This window comes from Hippoglossus stenolepis, chromosome 9, assembly GCF_022539355.2.
Source record: "Hippoglossus stenolepis isolate QCI-W04-F060 chromosome 9, HSTE1.2, whole genome shotgun sequence".
Taxonomy (NCBI): Eukaryota; Metazoa; Chordata; class Actinopteri; order Pleuronectiformes; family Pleuronectidae; genus Hippoglossus; species Hippoglossus stenolepis.
The window spans coordinates 10,886,106-10,903,118 of NC_061491.1; the positions used below are offsets into that span (position 1 = coordinate 10,886,106).

The following is a 17,013-nucleotide window of genomic DNA, read 5'->3' on the forward strand; positions in this document are numbered from 1 at the left end:
TTGAAAGTCGCCTAGTACAATCACATAATAGAACATGTGGTTTAAACAAATTCAGAAACGGGTAGTTTTAACCATCAACGTGAAATTTTATCAAAATGAATAGTAAACAGTTTGACATCGTTACACCAGTGCAAACCTTTTTCCAGCATCTGCAGAAAATCCAATAAGCAAGTAGAAGAGCTCATATTGCACCAAAACAATATCAAATCGTGATGAGTTGCTGCCCCCTGCTGTCACAATGCACCCATGACAAATCTAAAATCCTACTGATGTGTAGCCATGTGTACCAGGAAAATATTATTTTTAAAAGTTTAAATAGATTAATTCGGCGTTGATACATGTAACTGCGTCACTTGTAAACATGAAACTCCCTCCACACAGATTGAGCACTTGTAACTTAGTTCATTCAAAAAATAAATGTGTCCAGATATATGTGCATGTCACAAAAGACAGAACTTTTTCCCTGGAAAAATTAAACCCAAGACCCAAGTGGTTCAGAGATCAAATTCAGATACAGACGAATGAAACACTTTTTATTTATCATTTTTTAAATGACACAATCACCGTTATCAGTATGAGAGTATTACTGTTGAATTTGTGTGTGTGTGTTGGCAGTAATGATGTGCGAGTATGATAACAACAGTCAGGAGAGTGAAGATGTTCTGGTCGAATATGTGGCTGCACGGGACCTTTTGCATTACACTTGTTTGTTAGCTGTTATAATAGAGAGACAGAAAACACGTTTTGTTTATATATGTTTATTACAAAAGTTTATCGTAAAAGACAACTGATGAATTAGCAATAAGGTATAAAAATAGTTGTATACATTGAACTCATTTTTCTTTACATGCCATGATGCATTCACATGCACAGGCTGATTGTTATAACTGAGATTTAGAGGCATCTTAATGCTCATTTCGTTGGAAAGAGTAATAGTGGAAACATTTGGCTCCGATGAACATGGTCACATGTCACATTCTGCGCAAACACACTCACATGCTCTTCTGTGCTCTCTCTGACACACACACACACACACACACGCACACACACACACACAGGCACATCCAATCCTGTCATGAATTCATAAAATATTAACTCTGTTAGTACATTCAATAAATAATGCAACTCCTCAAAATCAGGCTGCTTCACTAAGTCTCATCACAAAGTGAGTTAGTAAATTTAGTGGTTGTTTTTGTTAGATTATTAGTTTATTAGTGGGTTAGTTTGTTAGTTTGCAGAGAGCTGTTCAAACGCTCTTCGGGTTAGTAACTGTTCACTTCAGGTGATGTTAGTAGTTGCTGAGCTCAGTCATCAGGACTCGTGTTGTTTTTAGTCGTACGGCTCACTGCACTTACTCATGACACTATAGAGGATATTTAGGATAAAGGTTTCCATGCAATGTGATTTAATGAACATCACTGGTGCTAGTATAGATCTGATCTGATCAAAGAAATTAAGAAGGAGACATCAGGACTGAAAGTGTTTCAGTCAGGGAGAACAGAGATGTTAGTAAGAGCGACAGGCGGGTCTTTACACCCTCGCCATTGTTAGTATCGACACCAGAAGGAGTTAGTAGTGGAGCTGAGGTTTGCTTGGCTTGTGTGTGTCACTGCACAACAAGCCAGGCACTCACCTGCACAGGTTGACCACACAGTGCACAGACACAGACACAAAGCTGCTCTCCGAATATTTGAATTCAGCCTTCGGCGAGGGAATAAACTGTAAGAATCATGTGGAATCAGATGAGAGTCAGCTTCTGTTAGGTGCGTGGTCAACCCATCTTTATACCAGCAGCTGCGTCTGCTCCTCTTTTCATTTGGTGGTTAATAACATTTCCCTTCCCATGTCCTGAAACCCTTCTTGACGCGCTCACTTTAAAAAATTTTAGATTTTTCTTTGTGATTAATAATTAATCTGACGGTGGCCATCGGTAGAAGGATTGCAGGGTCATGAGAGAGGAGTGTGTACGTATAAAGCAGAGGGTTAGTCAGTGGGTTAGAGAGGAACCAGGCCAGCCATCAGCATTCAGAGGACAGGTTAGTAATCATCATTAGCACACATTAGTACTGTTAGATATTAGTGAGATACTGTTAGTAGTACGATCCAGACCTGGGTAAAAAGCTATTTGCACATAATTATTAGCATTTGATGTCATTTGCTTAAGTATCAGATGACGAGGCTGCGAGCAACCGAGCAGTGTAATTAATGCCAGCAGGCGTCGTTTAGAAAACTACACACCATTAATTTCCAGCAGCATTCTTGTGACAATCACCCAACTGGTTCTTCAATGAGGTCGTAACAAATGCTAAGAATCATATGTAAATATTTTTTTTATCCCTTCTCTGTTACATCCAGTGGCGTTTTTTTTAAAGAAGGTTTTCAGCTATGGAGAAATCACAGTTAAGCAGTTTATAGTTTCAGGCCCAGTACAAATATCAGACAGACAAATACACATGCACAGTTACGAGGATGAACACACACAAACCTGATTAGAGCACATGCATACACACAAGTGCACTCACACAGACACACAAACACACCCACACTGACAGTAAAAAAAAAATTCTGTATAAAGTAACTCAAATTAAGAGGATTCAAGACAGACAAAGACATACTGTCTTAATCACACTTTGTAAAATGTGTGGAAACCATCCTCACACACTTAATATATTAAAATGTATTCTGGTCCTGGCACAGATACATGCTTGCTTTGTCGAGAAGTTAATACACAAGAAAACACTGTTGTTAAAAGTGTCTCTCCTACATGGGCGAGAAGTGACTACAGCGTTAGACAGAGTAACCAAGGTAACAGCGGGAAGAGGTCACTGCACACGGCAGCTGAAGAAAGCGAGCGTGACGCGTTCGATGGCTGCAGTGTCAGTGTTTTTGATCAGCCAAAAGTGAGAGCGGGGGCGGATGAAGCTGTATTTGGTATTAATCACAGCAGGGGATGAGGGGGGGGAGAAATACAGACGTTTGAGGGGTGACAAAAAAAAAAACCTCAACGCTCCAGCAAAAACTTTTTCATATGAAATACATTCCTGCTTAATCTGATCATGCTCACACTGACTATACTAGGGAGCGGTGGGTTTTTTAACTCTTCAAAGCTGCGTTCACTGACGCACAAAGGCAGCAGAGATCATCTGTCAGTGGGGGAACACTCCAACATGGATCCTCTCCGTCTGAAAGGTGCAGGAGAGCAGTGGTGGCATCGTGCATCGATCACTGTGGGAAAAATGACATTTAACAACAGTTACAGTCACAATGAAATAAAGAAAAAGGAAGAAAGTGAACAATGATGAGCTTCACATTCCTGTTGACTACTCCTACAAGACATGCTTTTAAAGACATGTTTCTGTCGCAGTCTAACAAATATGCAAACACTTTTTTTTAACAGGATAATCCTGCATAATGTCGAATAAACGAATCTGAAAAGTAGATTATGCTAATCTGATTTGGTCACGGTCTACTCTTTTAGGTTGGTTTATCTCCCCTCTGAACCATAATCCTGGAAAGGAGAGTGGCATATAGCAGAAAATATGGCAGCGATTTAACACATAACTAATCTCTCATATTCCATCTGTTCCCCATTTATCTGCACTCTCAGCCAGCACAGGGGCTTAACACACATATATACACAGGGAGGGACACACACACTGTATGTGGGCAAAACCAAGATAAGATTCCATAGAAATGGGCTCTGCGGTTTATATTCATCCAAAACCCTTATATAACAAGTCACGCTGTAAAGTGAACATGAGGGAAATAAAAGTCAGGGTGGTGTAAATATACCCGGAGATCATTTACCAGTCTTTTTGGTTTGCAGCACAGCGGAGGGGGGGTGGTGGTGCAATGTCGCCAGGTTTACAATGAGGTCCAGGGCGAGCCCAGATCTGCTCTTTCTTCAGTGTAACTGGAGAGGAACACACAACACAAAGCAGCAGAAAAGTGGGACGCAACCCAACTGTCTTCCCATGTAACCCCAGGGAATGGCTCTTCTCTCATTTCTCCTTTTTATTTAGAGACAACAGGGATGAAATACACCCAATGCGAAAAGATGTATCACATGAAATAGGCTTAATTGATGTAATTTATCTTACTGGCTTGACAGAGTTGCCATTAAAGTCTCCTGTGAATGTGCCTGTGATTAACTCCTGTCATGATGTGAATAAAGATAATCCAGCCAATACACATAACCTGTCATGCTGTTGGTTCCCATGTGGATCCTCCTGGCGTCCTGAAAGGTGACCTGTCAGCAGCTCCGTAGATAAGTACAGCGTCATGTCCGTGCAGCAGTGTCCACAAGATTACCTAAATAGATAAAAGCATAAAGAATCAATGTATAGAATATATGAAGCTGATCATAGACATCTGTAGTTTAGCTTCTATGCTTTTACATCACATTTAATGACCGACATTGCCTTATATTGACCCAGAAACTAAATAATTACATATTTTCACATAAGATAAGAACTTTAGACTATGTCTATAAGGTACAACAATAGGTTACAGCAGCTGCAGTCCATGCTATATGCTATAACTATCTATCTGATGAAAGCCCATGTATAGGCTTTGCTTTAGCCTACGACTGCCTACAGCAACAAGATTAAACAGATCGTATATCTAAACATGGCATGATTCCACCAGAGATTGTTTTTCCATAAATAAACATAATTTGATATTCATAAACCCCCCAAGGGTGTCACATTGAGGCAAGACATTCTGCTCACACCAGGCCCTCTGCTGCAGGATGGTAAATGAGTGAATGTTTATCCAATCAGGGGACTGAAATCCCCCAATGTGATATAGTTTGATATTAAGCACAGTAAAAAAAAAAAAGGGTGAATGTAAAAGAAGAAGAGAATAAAATGAACTAAGGGATTATTTTCATTCTCCTACCTGATTTCCACATTCATCACGCACCTGTCCTGCAGCATCGCGGTGAAACAGAAACCACATCTTCCTTCTCTGCTTCTTTTTTCCATCCTGGCAAAAAAAGCAGTGCTGCAAGCAAACACACGCAAACCTCTGTGTGTGTGTGTGTGTGTGTGTGTGTGTGTGTGTGTGTGTGTGTGTGTGTGTGTGTGTGTGTGTGTGTGTGTGTGTGTGTGTGTGTGTGTGTGTGTGTGTGCAGTGAAAGGCGGCTCTCCGCAGACACACACGAACATGTTCCGCGGCCGAGCGTCGTCTATATGGCTGTGGAGCCGACAGCAGCAGATGTGGGAGTGCCAACAACAGCTGCGCACTGACTGACGGGATGGTCCAGTCCTGGGTAAACAGGGACAAGTGGAGACGGAAAACCCCCGAGACAAAGGAAATGGATGGAAGGTGTTAGAGAGAGAGAGAGAGAGAGGGAGGGAGGGAGAGAGAGACGTCCTCCACCACGGAGAGAGAGAGCACAGGACTGAATGAGCCGGTGCTCTCTCGCTCTCCAGCTGCTGCCGCCGCCGCCGCCACAGGTTTTACTCTCTTTTGTATGCGCGCCCTTCATCCACCATCTGTGTTTCCAGGGCAACAGAGCAGCGACCGCCTGCAGCCACCAACACCAGCAGCATCCACCTCAAACCAAACAACACCACTGTGCTGCTGCTGCTGCTGCACTTCTACTGAGCCACACTGTGACATAACTCCTTTTAACTTCATTATCCACTGGTTTCTGCACACATACACACACACACACACACACACACACACACACACACACACACACACACACACACACACACACACACACCGGTTTATTGTGTGGTTCATATTTAATCACAGTTTCATTGGGACTTAATGATGCTCCTCATGTTGTAAGTGAAGCACTTGAAAGTGTTGTATAGAGGCTTTTAATAATAATAGTAATAATAACAATAATCATAATAATAATAATAATCACAATAAGAAGAAGAAGAAGAAGAAAAAGAAGAAGTAATTTGTTTTGAGATTTAATTTATGTAATGCACATGTGATGGATTTTGTCATATATATATATTTATATATATACCATATATATATATATATATATATTAAAATATAATATATAATATTTTCAATTCTACATTTAATCAAAAGGGTTTACAAGAGCTTGGAGGTTTGTGTGGTGTTCTTTGGCCAAAGGGTGGTGCTAGAGGAAAGGACATTAAAGTGAGATATTCCAGGGGATTTGGGGATATCTTGTGTATGAGTAAATCATGATACTGTGCTGTTATCATATGTGGAACATCAGAACAATGGAATGAACTAAACAAATAAACTGTAAGACAGTTGTGGTCCACATCAAATCCGTGTGAGGAAAACTGACCTCTGAAATAATTAAATATTTTGAAAGAAATAATGTCAAAATACAACGGAATTAAATAAGTTTGTGATGCACAATGACAAGTGTTATGTATTTTTCTGGAAGCTGGAAACAGGAGAACTCAGGCAGCAGCAGCTGATACTTCTGAGACCAGAAGGTGGAACAATATGCAAACGCTAACAGAGTAACATGAGCAATTGTCACCCCCAAGTCTGAAGATGTCTTCCACAGCCTCCTCATATATCTTCCTCTACTTGCATCCCCCATTCCAACTGCACATCCATTGCTGTCACTCTCTATGTTACATGTAGGTGTTCGCTTCCTATTGGATAGTTAAGCCTAAAACGTGCATTCCTAAATCACATTGTGTCCTTACGTCTTGCCACTGGTGAAATACGCAAAAAAGAGTTGAAGTTGGTGAGAGTTGAAGTTGGTGCCTCTCTGTCTGGGACATCTGAGTTAGATATGAAAGTCCCTCAATGTAGACCCTACAATGTACCGTTGGTTGGTCCTTTATCTATAACCTAACCTTTGGTACTGCTTAGAGAGAGAATGGAGTATCTGTGGAATTTAGACAGGCACTATTCTCCGGTACAGATATGTGTAATATACAATATACATTATATACATAATATATAGTGGCACATACAGGTGTGTGAGGATGGTCAAAAATTCCTCAACAACAAGAACACAGCATCATATACTGTGGGCTACATGCCATCCTACTGTGGAAACACATCACCACAAAGCAGGCTGCAAAAGGCTGCACCATGGGCTGCACCAACAACAACGCCCTTTTCTCAACGGACACAGAGTTCATTTGGGACTGGGTGAGGCCTCTGACATGGAAGTGGATGCAAGAGTCTGGTAAAGAGATGTAGTTTAGTTTTAGAAACAGAGTCTTTCACATACTCTTGCTCAAATTTATTTCATTGAGTTAAACACAATAACAGGTTATGTCGCTTACTGCACCCATGTTACGCAACATCTATTCTCTTCACAGATCAAATTGCATGAATCTGTGAACACTCTGATTCCCGTCTTTTTAGAGGTTTGAAGACAATAGACATGCATTGCAGTGTGTCAAATGCTGAACAGGAATCTTTATTAAATGTCCACAGAGTGACTTGTGAAGCCACTGTCTCTCAGTGAGATACGACGAAAAACACAACAGGGAAAGACTACGTGGCTTTAATCAATATATCAATAAGTATTGGAAGTATTATACTCAGCCAGATGATCAAGTAGGCTTAATTTAATTGTATGTCTCCTTTCTTCTTTCTTCCTCTTCTTAGAAGTCAGAGAATATAATGCTGTGTGAGGCAGTCAGAGGGAAACTAATGTTTGCATTATGGGTTTGGTACTAGATGTTGACGTGTCCTTCTCTACCTCAGAAGAGATGCCATTGGATGACATTCAACCTCTGTGTCACAGGTAGCTTCCAATCTGCAAAGCTCATCTTTTACAAATGACCAATAATGGCCGCAGGTCAGCTGGTGATGTTCCACCTGCCAAAGTGAGGCAATGTGGACGGAAGAGAATCAGGAAATTCTTTTAAAGGGTAATAAAAAGCTTGTTTGGAGGAAAATAAAATGATACAGGCCAAGTGTAGTGGAGTTTTTGGCTGCCGGGTGTGAATGGTTGTTCTTAATCATTATTGAGCTCCCTTTATTTAAATATATGTATATTTTTTTGTAAGATATTAGCATAGTTTTTAATCATAGCTTGGCAAAGCATCAATAAAAATCAGTCATACTGAACATCTCAAATGTAACTAGGTCAATGTATGAATCACTAATGTCTTTTTGTTTATGATTAAAATAAAAAATCATCCAGCAGGGGGCGACAACGTGTGCGCATACACAAGGTTTGTCCGTCCTGACTTGCCCTACCAGTGCCAGGCCGTCCCGCGCAGTTTCACCAGAGCGTCGGTGGATCTACAGACCGTCTACAATAGACTGTGTGGGTGGATCCCATGCGGTGGATCTGTGTGTATGAGTCCGTCTGGTCCTGCAGGTCTGTCCGGCCTGTGTCAGGTCACCGAGCATCTCTACCTCAGTAATGGCCGAGCGGCCCGAGACGCCGCTCAGGTCAGTCGCTGTAAAATCTCTTGTATCATCAGTGTTACAGAGACGAGGTGGAGCTGTCCTCCTGCCGCCGGGGTGGAGCACATCCACATCCCGCTGTCCGACTCCCCGGGGTCCCCTCTCATCGATCACTTCGACCGGGTGTCGGACATCATCCAGCGGACTGCAGAGGGCGGGGGCCGCACGCTGGTGCACTGTAACGCGGGTGTGAGCCGCTCCTCCGCGCTGTGCATCGCCTTCCTGATGCGACACGGCGGCCTCTCTCTCCTGGAGGCCCACGGCACCGTGAGGACCTCCAGACCCATGGTGAGGCCGAACATGGGCTTCTGGAAGCAGCTCATCCGCTATGAGATGGTGCTTCGTGGGTGCAACTCCGTCCGAATGGTGCCCTCGTCCATCGGAGAGATACCAGACATTTACGAAGAAGAGTCCAGGAATATGACGGCACTGTGAGGACCTATTGTGTGTGTAAAAATCTGTACATATACTGTGTGGGTGTGTGTGTGTGTTTGTGTGGGTGTGTGTGTGTGTGGAAAAAAAACACAGCACATAAACAATGTTTTACAACTTTCAGAATGATGTTCTATTAAAACCAACACATACTCGTAAAAAGACCAGTGGTTTCTTGCCTCTTGCTTTTTGACCCCTGAAAAGTAATTGGGGACACTTAGTACATTTTGGATGTCTGAGTTTTCAGTTAGCAGAGAATTCCCTTCTAAAGTTTTCTTCATTAAACCAGTTTTAGGACCAAAGAAAGAAAAATATGATTTAATTTTAATACTTAACTATATAATAGAAATAATGTATAAATCTTTGAAAAAATTAATTGTTATTTACAGCTGGACAAAAATGACCAAAAATGTTCCACCAACATAAAAAGATCGTAAGTCAACACTGATAATTATGAATTCTTTTAAGTTTAAAAACAGATTTTTGCTCCTGAGTGAAAGTTGTGGTTTTAAGCAGCAAAACATTCTACAAATCTGAGGTAGATCATTACAACCTGTTGTGCACAATGAATAATCAATAAATCTTTATACTATGAACTTAAGTACAATTTCTATTGATAATTTCTATTGCGATAATTATTTTATTTCCCATCCCTAGTGAAATATGTTTCTTCTTTCCGACCCAATCAATCATCTCACAACCTCTTTTTTCTTGATACCCTGTGGATGACAAATTGTACTTTTATACCACAAATATAAATGATTGTAATATTTTTCCATATACACAGGAATGTTGGCTTGTACTGGATACCTTTATATATCATTGCATTGGTACTTATATTCAAATAAATATCTTAAAACATATAGTCAGAACGTGAATTAGTAAAGCAGCTGTGAAGGCAGTTCAGGAATCCAACTCATCTGAGACCCGAAAGTACAAATAGCATTTATTTTAGAGGCTTTTTAGTTGGATGAGTAATGACAAATTTGAAGGATAGCGTTTTTATGGACAGCCATTTTCGAACAAAATGAAATAAACCTTAGCCTTAAACTATTTAGCTGTATAAAGGTCATTAAACATTTTAGGTTTTGGCCAAACTGTATGGAAGAATGACTCATATTCAAACTACAGCTTTGCAGATTTCACAATAAAAATATATTTCTGGGACATACTTTGATTCTGCTAAGATAAAACTGACAATGTATCCTTTCAACACAGCAGCCCTTCCATAGATTATGACCCAGTAAAAAAAAACACAGCATTAATTTATGAAACAGGCACATTACAAGAGTCACACACTGATTCACATTAAATCATAATTTGGCACAAGTCAGCTTTAAACATCAACACACACATCTACTCGAGAGGAGAGTTTAAATATAATGAATTAGTGGTCAATCTATTTATTCCCAGAGACCCTTTTCTGTCCAAAGTGCACAACGGTCAAAACAATGCAGCTGTTTGCCAGTTTCCTCTTCCAATTCACCGTTTTGATTAAAACCCACCACCCTGACAGCAGTTAAAACTTAAGTTCCTTCCCTGCATTTAAATCCACCGGCTCAACATTTTTGGAAATTTTGCTTGACCATTTTCCTCTGAAGATTGAGACGAGAACATTGATACCACTCATGCCTGTTCACTAAAGATGAAGCTCAAACCAGCAGAGGGCTAGCTTACCTTAGCATAAATCCCCCTACTTCTCAATCGGTCTTGACACAAAGAACCTTGTAAAACTGCAACACTTGACACATAAGTTTTTGTTTGGAGTAAACAAAACAAAAATACCAAGTGAACTGGAGGGTAGATTTTGTTACCTTCTCTCACAGAAATTCAGTCTTTATGCTAAGCTTAGCTGTATTAGAGCTATATTTACCAGGAAGCTATGAGAGAGGTGTTGATCTTTTTATCCCACCTTCAGCAAAAAAGCAAATGAGCATTTTTTTAAAGATACATTTTTTTTCTATCTTTATCTGTCGGCATGTTTGCAAATCAGCCTTTAAGAAGCTGAAGTGGAAGAAAACTGTGCAAGCATCTGAAAATAAAGGTTGCTTTTACATTCATCTGGCCAACACCATCGGGCTGTGAGCAGAAATCCCATTGTGGTACTTCTGTACATCTAAAGTGAACCTCAATACATTTTATCTAAGAGACATCGAAAACATTTGCACAGAAAGTTTACACACCTGATACTTTACAAAGATTGAAATGGCTTAGTTACGTACACAGTGCAATCACTAATGTACTATACAAAGAAGGCTGGATTCCAAACAGCTCATTTTTTATCTGCTACAGAAATAACCTGAGTCGGGTCAAATTATATGATTGCCTCAAAAGTGGAATAGCGACGCAAGTGCAAAAACAACATGCTTTTTCTTTTTTTAAACCTTCACTGCATTTCACTAATTCCCTCAATAAGGCAACAATGTAATCTGCATAGTCATGCAATAAGCATCTAAAAAAAAAAAACGTACAAAATAGAGCAATTAACACAAGGTGAAATCAACGTGGAGAACACCCGAGAAAATATGTAACGCCGATGTCCGCTCGCCCACTTCTCACAATACCCATAGTGCAAACAGCTGCTCCAGGTAATAGCTTCATAAGAATGACTTCAGGTCACAGCTGAAAGACAATGCCGAAAATTCATAAATCACAACTTAGTTGATGACAGTAGATTAGAAAGGTAGAGTGAAAAGTGTGGGTAGGGTATATCATCAACTTACCTCCTGTTCCAGCTTGTGGTATTCTGTTGAATTATGTCGACGCGTGGATCTGGATCTCTTTCCCTCCAGAAGAAAGGCGATAATCTAAAAAACAGAGAAAGAAAAAAATTTGCTTCAATATTGTCTGTTTCAATTTGCTAGCCTAGTCTTCAAAGAAAATGTGAAGAAAAAAAAAAATATATATATATATATCTGCATTTGAGACTATCGTTGCGATTTTTACAAATGCCTTCCAATGTGCAGATTTTGAAAAGTTTCTGTGCATCTGTGATTCATGTAAAATGGAGCGTTTAGCAAACGATGACATCACAGCGTACTTCCTGTATGCCCAATGTTCCTTAGTGTAATGAGCATGAATCAGAAACGACAATATATAGCGGCGGCTATATACCGTTTTTTCCGTCTGTTTGGTGGACACTGCTGGGGTCTAATTACAAGTTTGCAGCTAAATAAATCATTACGGTACCACATTACCAGGATCACAAGTATATGCCTTGACTTATTTTACTTGGACCACAATGTTTTTCTTTCTCTGGTATTTGATGGATCGTTGATAAAGACTTTATCGCCACCTATTGGGCCAGTATGTTTGTTTGTGTTCTCGTCTGCACGAGATATATGTAAATATATTTATAAGATATTTGTCAAAGGAAGATTGTATGGACAATGATTTTTTTTTAAACAAAAGGGGAAAATATCCATTTAAAAAAATTACAGCAATATGCTTCACACGCTATTTAGCAATTATAAAAAGAAAAAAAAAACAGAGTATTAGCGGCTGACAGAGATAGTTGGACATGTTAGTAAATTTGCATATTCATTCTTGCAAAAAATTAGGTGCTAATTTTGTACTCTCATAAGAGTCAAATCAATATGAAGCTACCATTAGCACCAAGTGATCTTTACTTAGCCTAAAGCTGACCAGATGTGCTAAATATTTCGTTGACATTTATTTATTTTTTTCTGCATTAGACACTACCATGAGTTACAATGATTTCCATTACATATGGTGGATACCTGAGTGAAAATAGAACAAAGATCTGTGACAGAGCTAGTGCTCACATTTTTGAGTTTCATTCTTTTACATCTACCGATGTTGAAAAAACAATACACAGACCACAATGGTTGACCCAAATTAGTATTAGTAACTTCAAAGTGGTCTGAGTGGGAACCAAAGATGTAGGGGCAAAGTACCTTGCGCTTGTTGTGGTAAGCGATGTAAAGCACTGCCACCAGTGCAGCTGTAGAGACAAGGTAGGCAAAGAAATGACTGCTCTCTGTCTCCTCCCTCATTCCAGGTAAGTTTAACGGAAGTCTATCTTTTGTGTTTCCATTATTTCCATCTTCTTCCCCGTCTGGACTTTCCTTCTTGGTCCCTTCTTCTGTTTTTTTCTCAGTTGCTTCTTCCTCGGTTTTTTTCTCAGTTGCTTCTTCCTCGGTTTTTTTCTCAGTTGCTTCTTCCTCGGTTTTTTTCTGAGTTGCTTCTTCCTCGGTTTTTTTCTGAGTTGCTTCTTCCTCGGTTTTTTTCTGAGTTGCTTCTTCCTCGGTTTTTTTCTCAGTTGCTTCTTCCTCGGTTTTTTTCACAGTTGCTTCTTCCTCTTTTTTTTTCTCAGTTGCTTCTTCCTCGGTTTTTTTCTCAGTTGCTTCTTTCTCGGTTTTTTTCTCAGTTGCTTTTTCCTCGGTTTTTTTCTCAGTTGCTTTTTCCTCGGTTTTTTTCTCAGTTGCTTCTTCCTCAGTTTTTGTCTTGTTGACATCCGATTTTGGCTCCACCATCTTGGTGATGCTTTGCTGTTTATTTTTGTTATCATTATTTTGTGGAACATTTGTCAAAACAGGCGGAACCATTTTCACTGGGTCTTTGCTACCCTGACTTTGTAGTGTTTCCTGGGTTTCCTCATGTTTTATTTCGGTCTGGGACTGAGTTTTGTTTGCAGACGTCTCTCCAGGTTTCTCCGTCTTGACTAACTTGTCAGTGCTCTTTGCCTGACCAGGATGGCTTTGTTTCATTTGGTTTGAAGGTGGATCCACATCTTTTTGTGCTTGAGCCCCTGTAAGTAAATCAAAGAAGATTTTAACATTGACATTAGAACACAGAACAAAACTAAAACAACTGACAATAAAGTCATCTTATAATAAAAGCAATGCAGGCTGCCATTTTCTGTTTGCTTGGCTTTCACTACTATACCTAATTTCCAACTGTAACCTTTTGAATATTTGTCCCATCTTGTTATTAATGTCCTCAGTTATCTTGTTCTTGTTAGCTTCCCCCATTTTATCAAATTATTTTGGATTATTAGATTATCTGACTGGATTATATGCGGTAATAAGCATATGATGGCCATGACATCAGTGCAAAGGAGTCAGCCTCTGCACGCTGCAAAAAAGCGTGGAAATATGACAACTCCAGACAGGTTCCATAGGAACGAGGAGTCACTAAATGGCATGAAGAGTATGAAAATGATTTGAATTATATGCGTCGGCCTTTGTGATCACAAGATTTTTTACACAGACCTGTGGAGATTTTTGAACCATCCCCTTGGACACCACTATCATTCATCCCTCCAGCACTGTTCCACAGACTTGAAGGTATAACATCAAGAAGCACTGATGCTGTTCTGGCAGCATGTTGTGTTCCAACACTTTATTAAGACAATTGTGTGTTGTTCCTTTAATTTGTCACCAATTTATGTAGTTTGTATACAGGATAAACGAGTGCAAATTACATTATAAAAAAATATTGTATATTCATCATCATTATTTTGGCCATTTATGATAATTAATTAAAAAAAGACAGGTGATTAGAGGAGAGAGACATTGCATTCTCGGCTGCTTTGTGACAATCGCATGCACGATGAGGGCAGAGCGGGACAGCAGACATTTTGATAAAACTGAGCTTTGAAAATGTAATAAATGTATGGCAGTGTACTGTATTGGATTGCACAAGAGTGTACATCAGTGGTCCCAACCCGTCGATCGCCCAAAATAAAAGCACTCCAGCGTTTCTGTTGATAGAATCCATTCCCCTGTTTAAAAAGGGGTTATTATTGTGAAATATTTGCAGGAGCGGAAGATGCACGGCTTGATACTGTGTAGTACTGGTATTTATTTGAGTACAAGGGACTTCTTTCATACAGGGCAATAATCATATTTGTGGCCATATTCAAATCAAAGTCTATATGTAAAAACATTGTGCTGCAGTAGCAGCTCCTCTGCAGAACATGTTGTGGAACTGAGAAGCTACATATTTTTCATTGTAAATATGAATTGATATTAATTTGAATATTGTGCATTGAATAGAAAAAGTTGCACAACTGCCCTTCTTTGTGTATATTTATTTCTTGTACATTCAGTCTTTAACAGAAATTGCAAAAAATAATAAGTATGACCCCCCTAAGTGCATTTTTGGAAGATATCAACAAAATCACGACATTTGCTGTCCTGGCTCCTAAATGGTTGAATGAGCTCCCCAATGACATCAGGACAGCAGAAAGTCTACACATCTTCCGCCGCAAACTAAAAACACACCTCTTCCGAGTATACCTTGAATAAAAGTTTAAACTAACAATTTAGTAGCACTTAAATGGCACTTACTTACAGCACTTTGTAGTTTGGCTTTCTTGAAGAAATGGTACTTTCTTGATTCTTGTTGTTCTGGGTTTGTACCCTCATGGTTGAATGCACTTATTATAAGTCGCTTTGGATAAAAGCGTCAGCTAAATGTAATGTAATGGTAGATCTCGGATTAAGTTTGGAATTAAAAAGTGATCTTGGGCTCGAAAAGGCTGGTGACCACTGGTGTACATGTACCCTGAATACGACAGTGTGGGTCTACCCATGTAACACACTAAATCGATTACCCAAGGTTCATACACCACTGATCAAACGTTGGATAGTAACCAGGCAAATCACAGAAGTGTCCTGTGAAAATTTGGCAGGAAAAGCACATTGTCAACTGAGGTGCGTACATGCATTATTCACCACATCTTGGTGAGGGTCAAATTCTAGTTTTAGAGGATTCATTATTTAAACATACGTTGTCCCCACACTGCCTGCTGCACATATCCCCACCTACAATTAGGTTCAGCCTAATTATCACAAATAAATCACTCCAATTAAAAGGTAAGGCCGGGTAGATTTCACAATAAGAGTCCTGGCATATAGTTAAGCTGAGGTGTAATTAATAGGAACTTGGAGGTGACAGGTTTTATGAAGACTGTATGTTGAACAATAGAAGTAAGATTGTGGTTGGCAGTTTGATTCCCTAGCCCTGAAACTAGAAATGATTTTAATAAGATCATTTATTTGGATTTGTTTAGACATGTTTTGCATTTTTTACTGTGTGGATCGTTCTATTTACTGTTGTATTTGTAGTTTTGTAACAGGAAATACAAGCGGATGCGGTTTAAACAGAGAGTAAGGGGGACCTCCTGGTGTTTCCATTCAGGGAAACTGTCAAATGAATTGATTTTGCGTTAACTCAACTATTCATTGATGATGAAAGTGGCCTCTGTGGTTAGTTTAACCTGACACAGTCTGCGTAGTGTTAGGATGCTGCTGTCCGACATTAGCTTCATTAGCTAACGTGGGTGATTAAACCAACATTTCTCTGACAGTGAGTCTGAAAGAGGAAGAAAACAAACTCCACTCACCTGAGAACGAGCAGAAACACAGAGATATCGTGAGGAGCAGGAAAAGCGTCTTCATCGTGTCACCAGATAAAACACACACGGTCCAGTGTGTCCCAGTGTGTCTCTGCTTCGAGCTCCACACGACACAATCCGCGTTGACAAATCCGGCTCGACAGGTTGAAGGATTTGACAACTCAAGTCCTGTTCCTGCTTCCGTGTACAAGCCAGCCCGCTCTTCTTCTGCTGCTCAAAACACGCACGTGAGGCTCTGCTGCCACCAGGCGGAGTGGAGCCATAACAAGAACCACACGTTTTACACGGCACGACATGGAGACACAAACACACAGAAAAATCACTGGCAATAAAATACCGACAGAATATATATATATATATATATATAAAGGAGCATATCTAACATGAAATAAAAAAGTTAAAAATTAATTTAAGGTTAATAGCGTTAATATAGCGAAAAATAAATGTAACCTACAAACGTTAAAAGCGATAATAGTTTTTACATGTTTTAGTTTTTCTCTTGTGTGGAAGAAATTGTTGATATGTAGGTTATCACTCCTTTTCCTTCAAAGATTTTTGTTTAGTTTGTAAATTTACATTTATATTTGTTATATTTGTTTATTACCATCAGCAACAGAATCATGCAAAAACTACCGGGTGGATCATCTGGAAACTTCGGAAGGATTTGGTACGAGTCAGGGAAGAAACCAATAAATTCTGCTGCGAATCTGCTTTTTCCCCCCACTTTCTTTATCACTGTGAGATAGGACATTTTTTAACATTTTCGTTGGTTCCTCAGAGAATTATTCATATTGATGAAAAAATAG

At 39.6% G+C, this 17,013-nt stretch overlaps 2 protein-coding genes and 1 long non-coding RNA gene across 4 annotated transcripts; 1 reads left to right on the forward strand and 2 right to left on the reverse strand.

Annotated features, from left to right (window-relative positions):
• Positions 1-742: 742 nt before the first annotated feature.
• On the reverse strand, positions 743-5,462 carry LOC118114573. The gene is made up of 3 exons (XR_004697471.2): positions 4,900-5,462; positions 3,808-4,311; positions 743-3,225 (listed from the first exon to the last, which is right to left on the reverse strand). It is a non-coding gene; the product is annotated as an uncharacterized LOC118114573 (long non-coding RNA).
• A 2,689-nt stretch (positions 5,463-8,151) lies between these two features.
• Positions 8,152-8,987, forward strand: LOC118115085 (dual specificity protein phosphatase 18). Of its 2 annotated transcripts, XM_035166030.1 has the most exons (2): positions 8,154-8,302; positions 8,409-8,987. In XM_035166030.1, exons 1-2 carry the CDS (start codon positions 8,262-8,264, stop codon positions 8,824-8,826), a joined length of 459 nt encoding a protein of 152 aa, XP_035021921.1. In that variant the 5' UTR covers positions 8,154-8,261; the 3' UTR covers positions 8,827-8,987. The 2 variants fall into 2 exon arrangements, with proteins under 2 accessions (XP_035021920.1, XP_035021921.1); XM_035166029.1 differs by having other exon boundaries at positions 8,152-8,987.
• Positions 8,988-9,744: 757 nt separating this feature from the next.
• tgoln2 (trans-golgi network protein 2) lies at positions 9,745-16,415 on the reverse strand. Its single transcript, XM_035166028.2, has 4 exons — positions 16,196-16,415; positions 12,741-13,594; positions 11,547-11,630; positions 9,745-11,445 (listed from the first exon to the last, which is right to left on the reverse strand). The coding sequence occupies exons 1-4, from the start codon at positions 16,248-16,250 to the stop codon at positions 11,440-11,442; spliced, it is 999 nt and encodes a 332-aa protein (XP_035021919.1). The 5' UTR covers positions 16,251-16,415; the 3' UTR covers positions 9,745-11,439.
• Between the last annotated feature and the right edge of the window lie 598 nt (positions 16,416-17,013).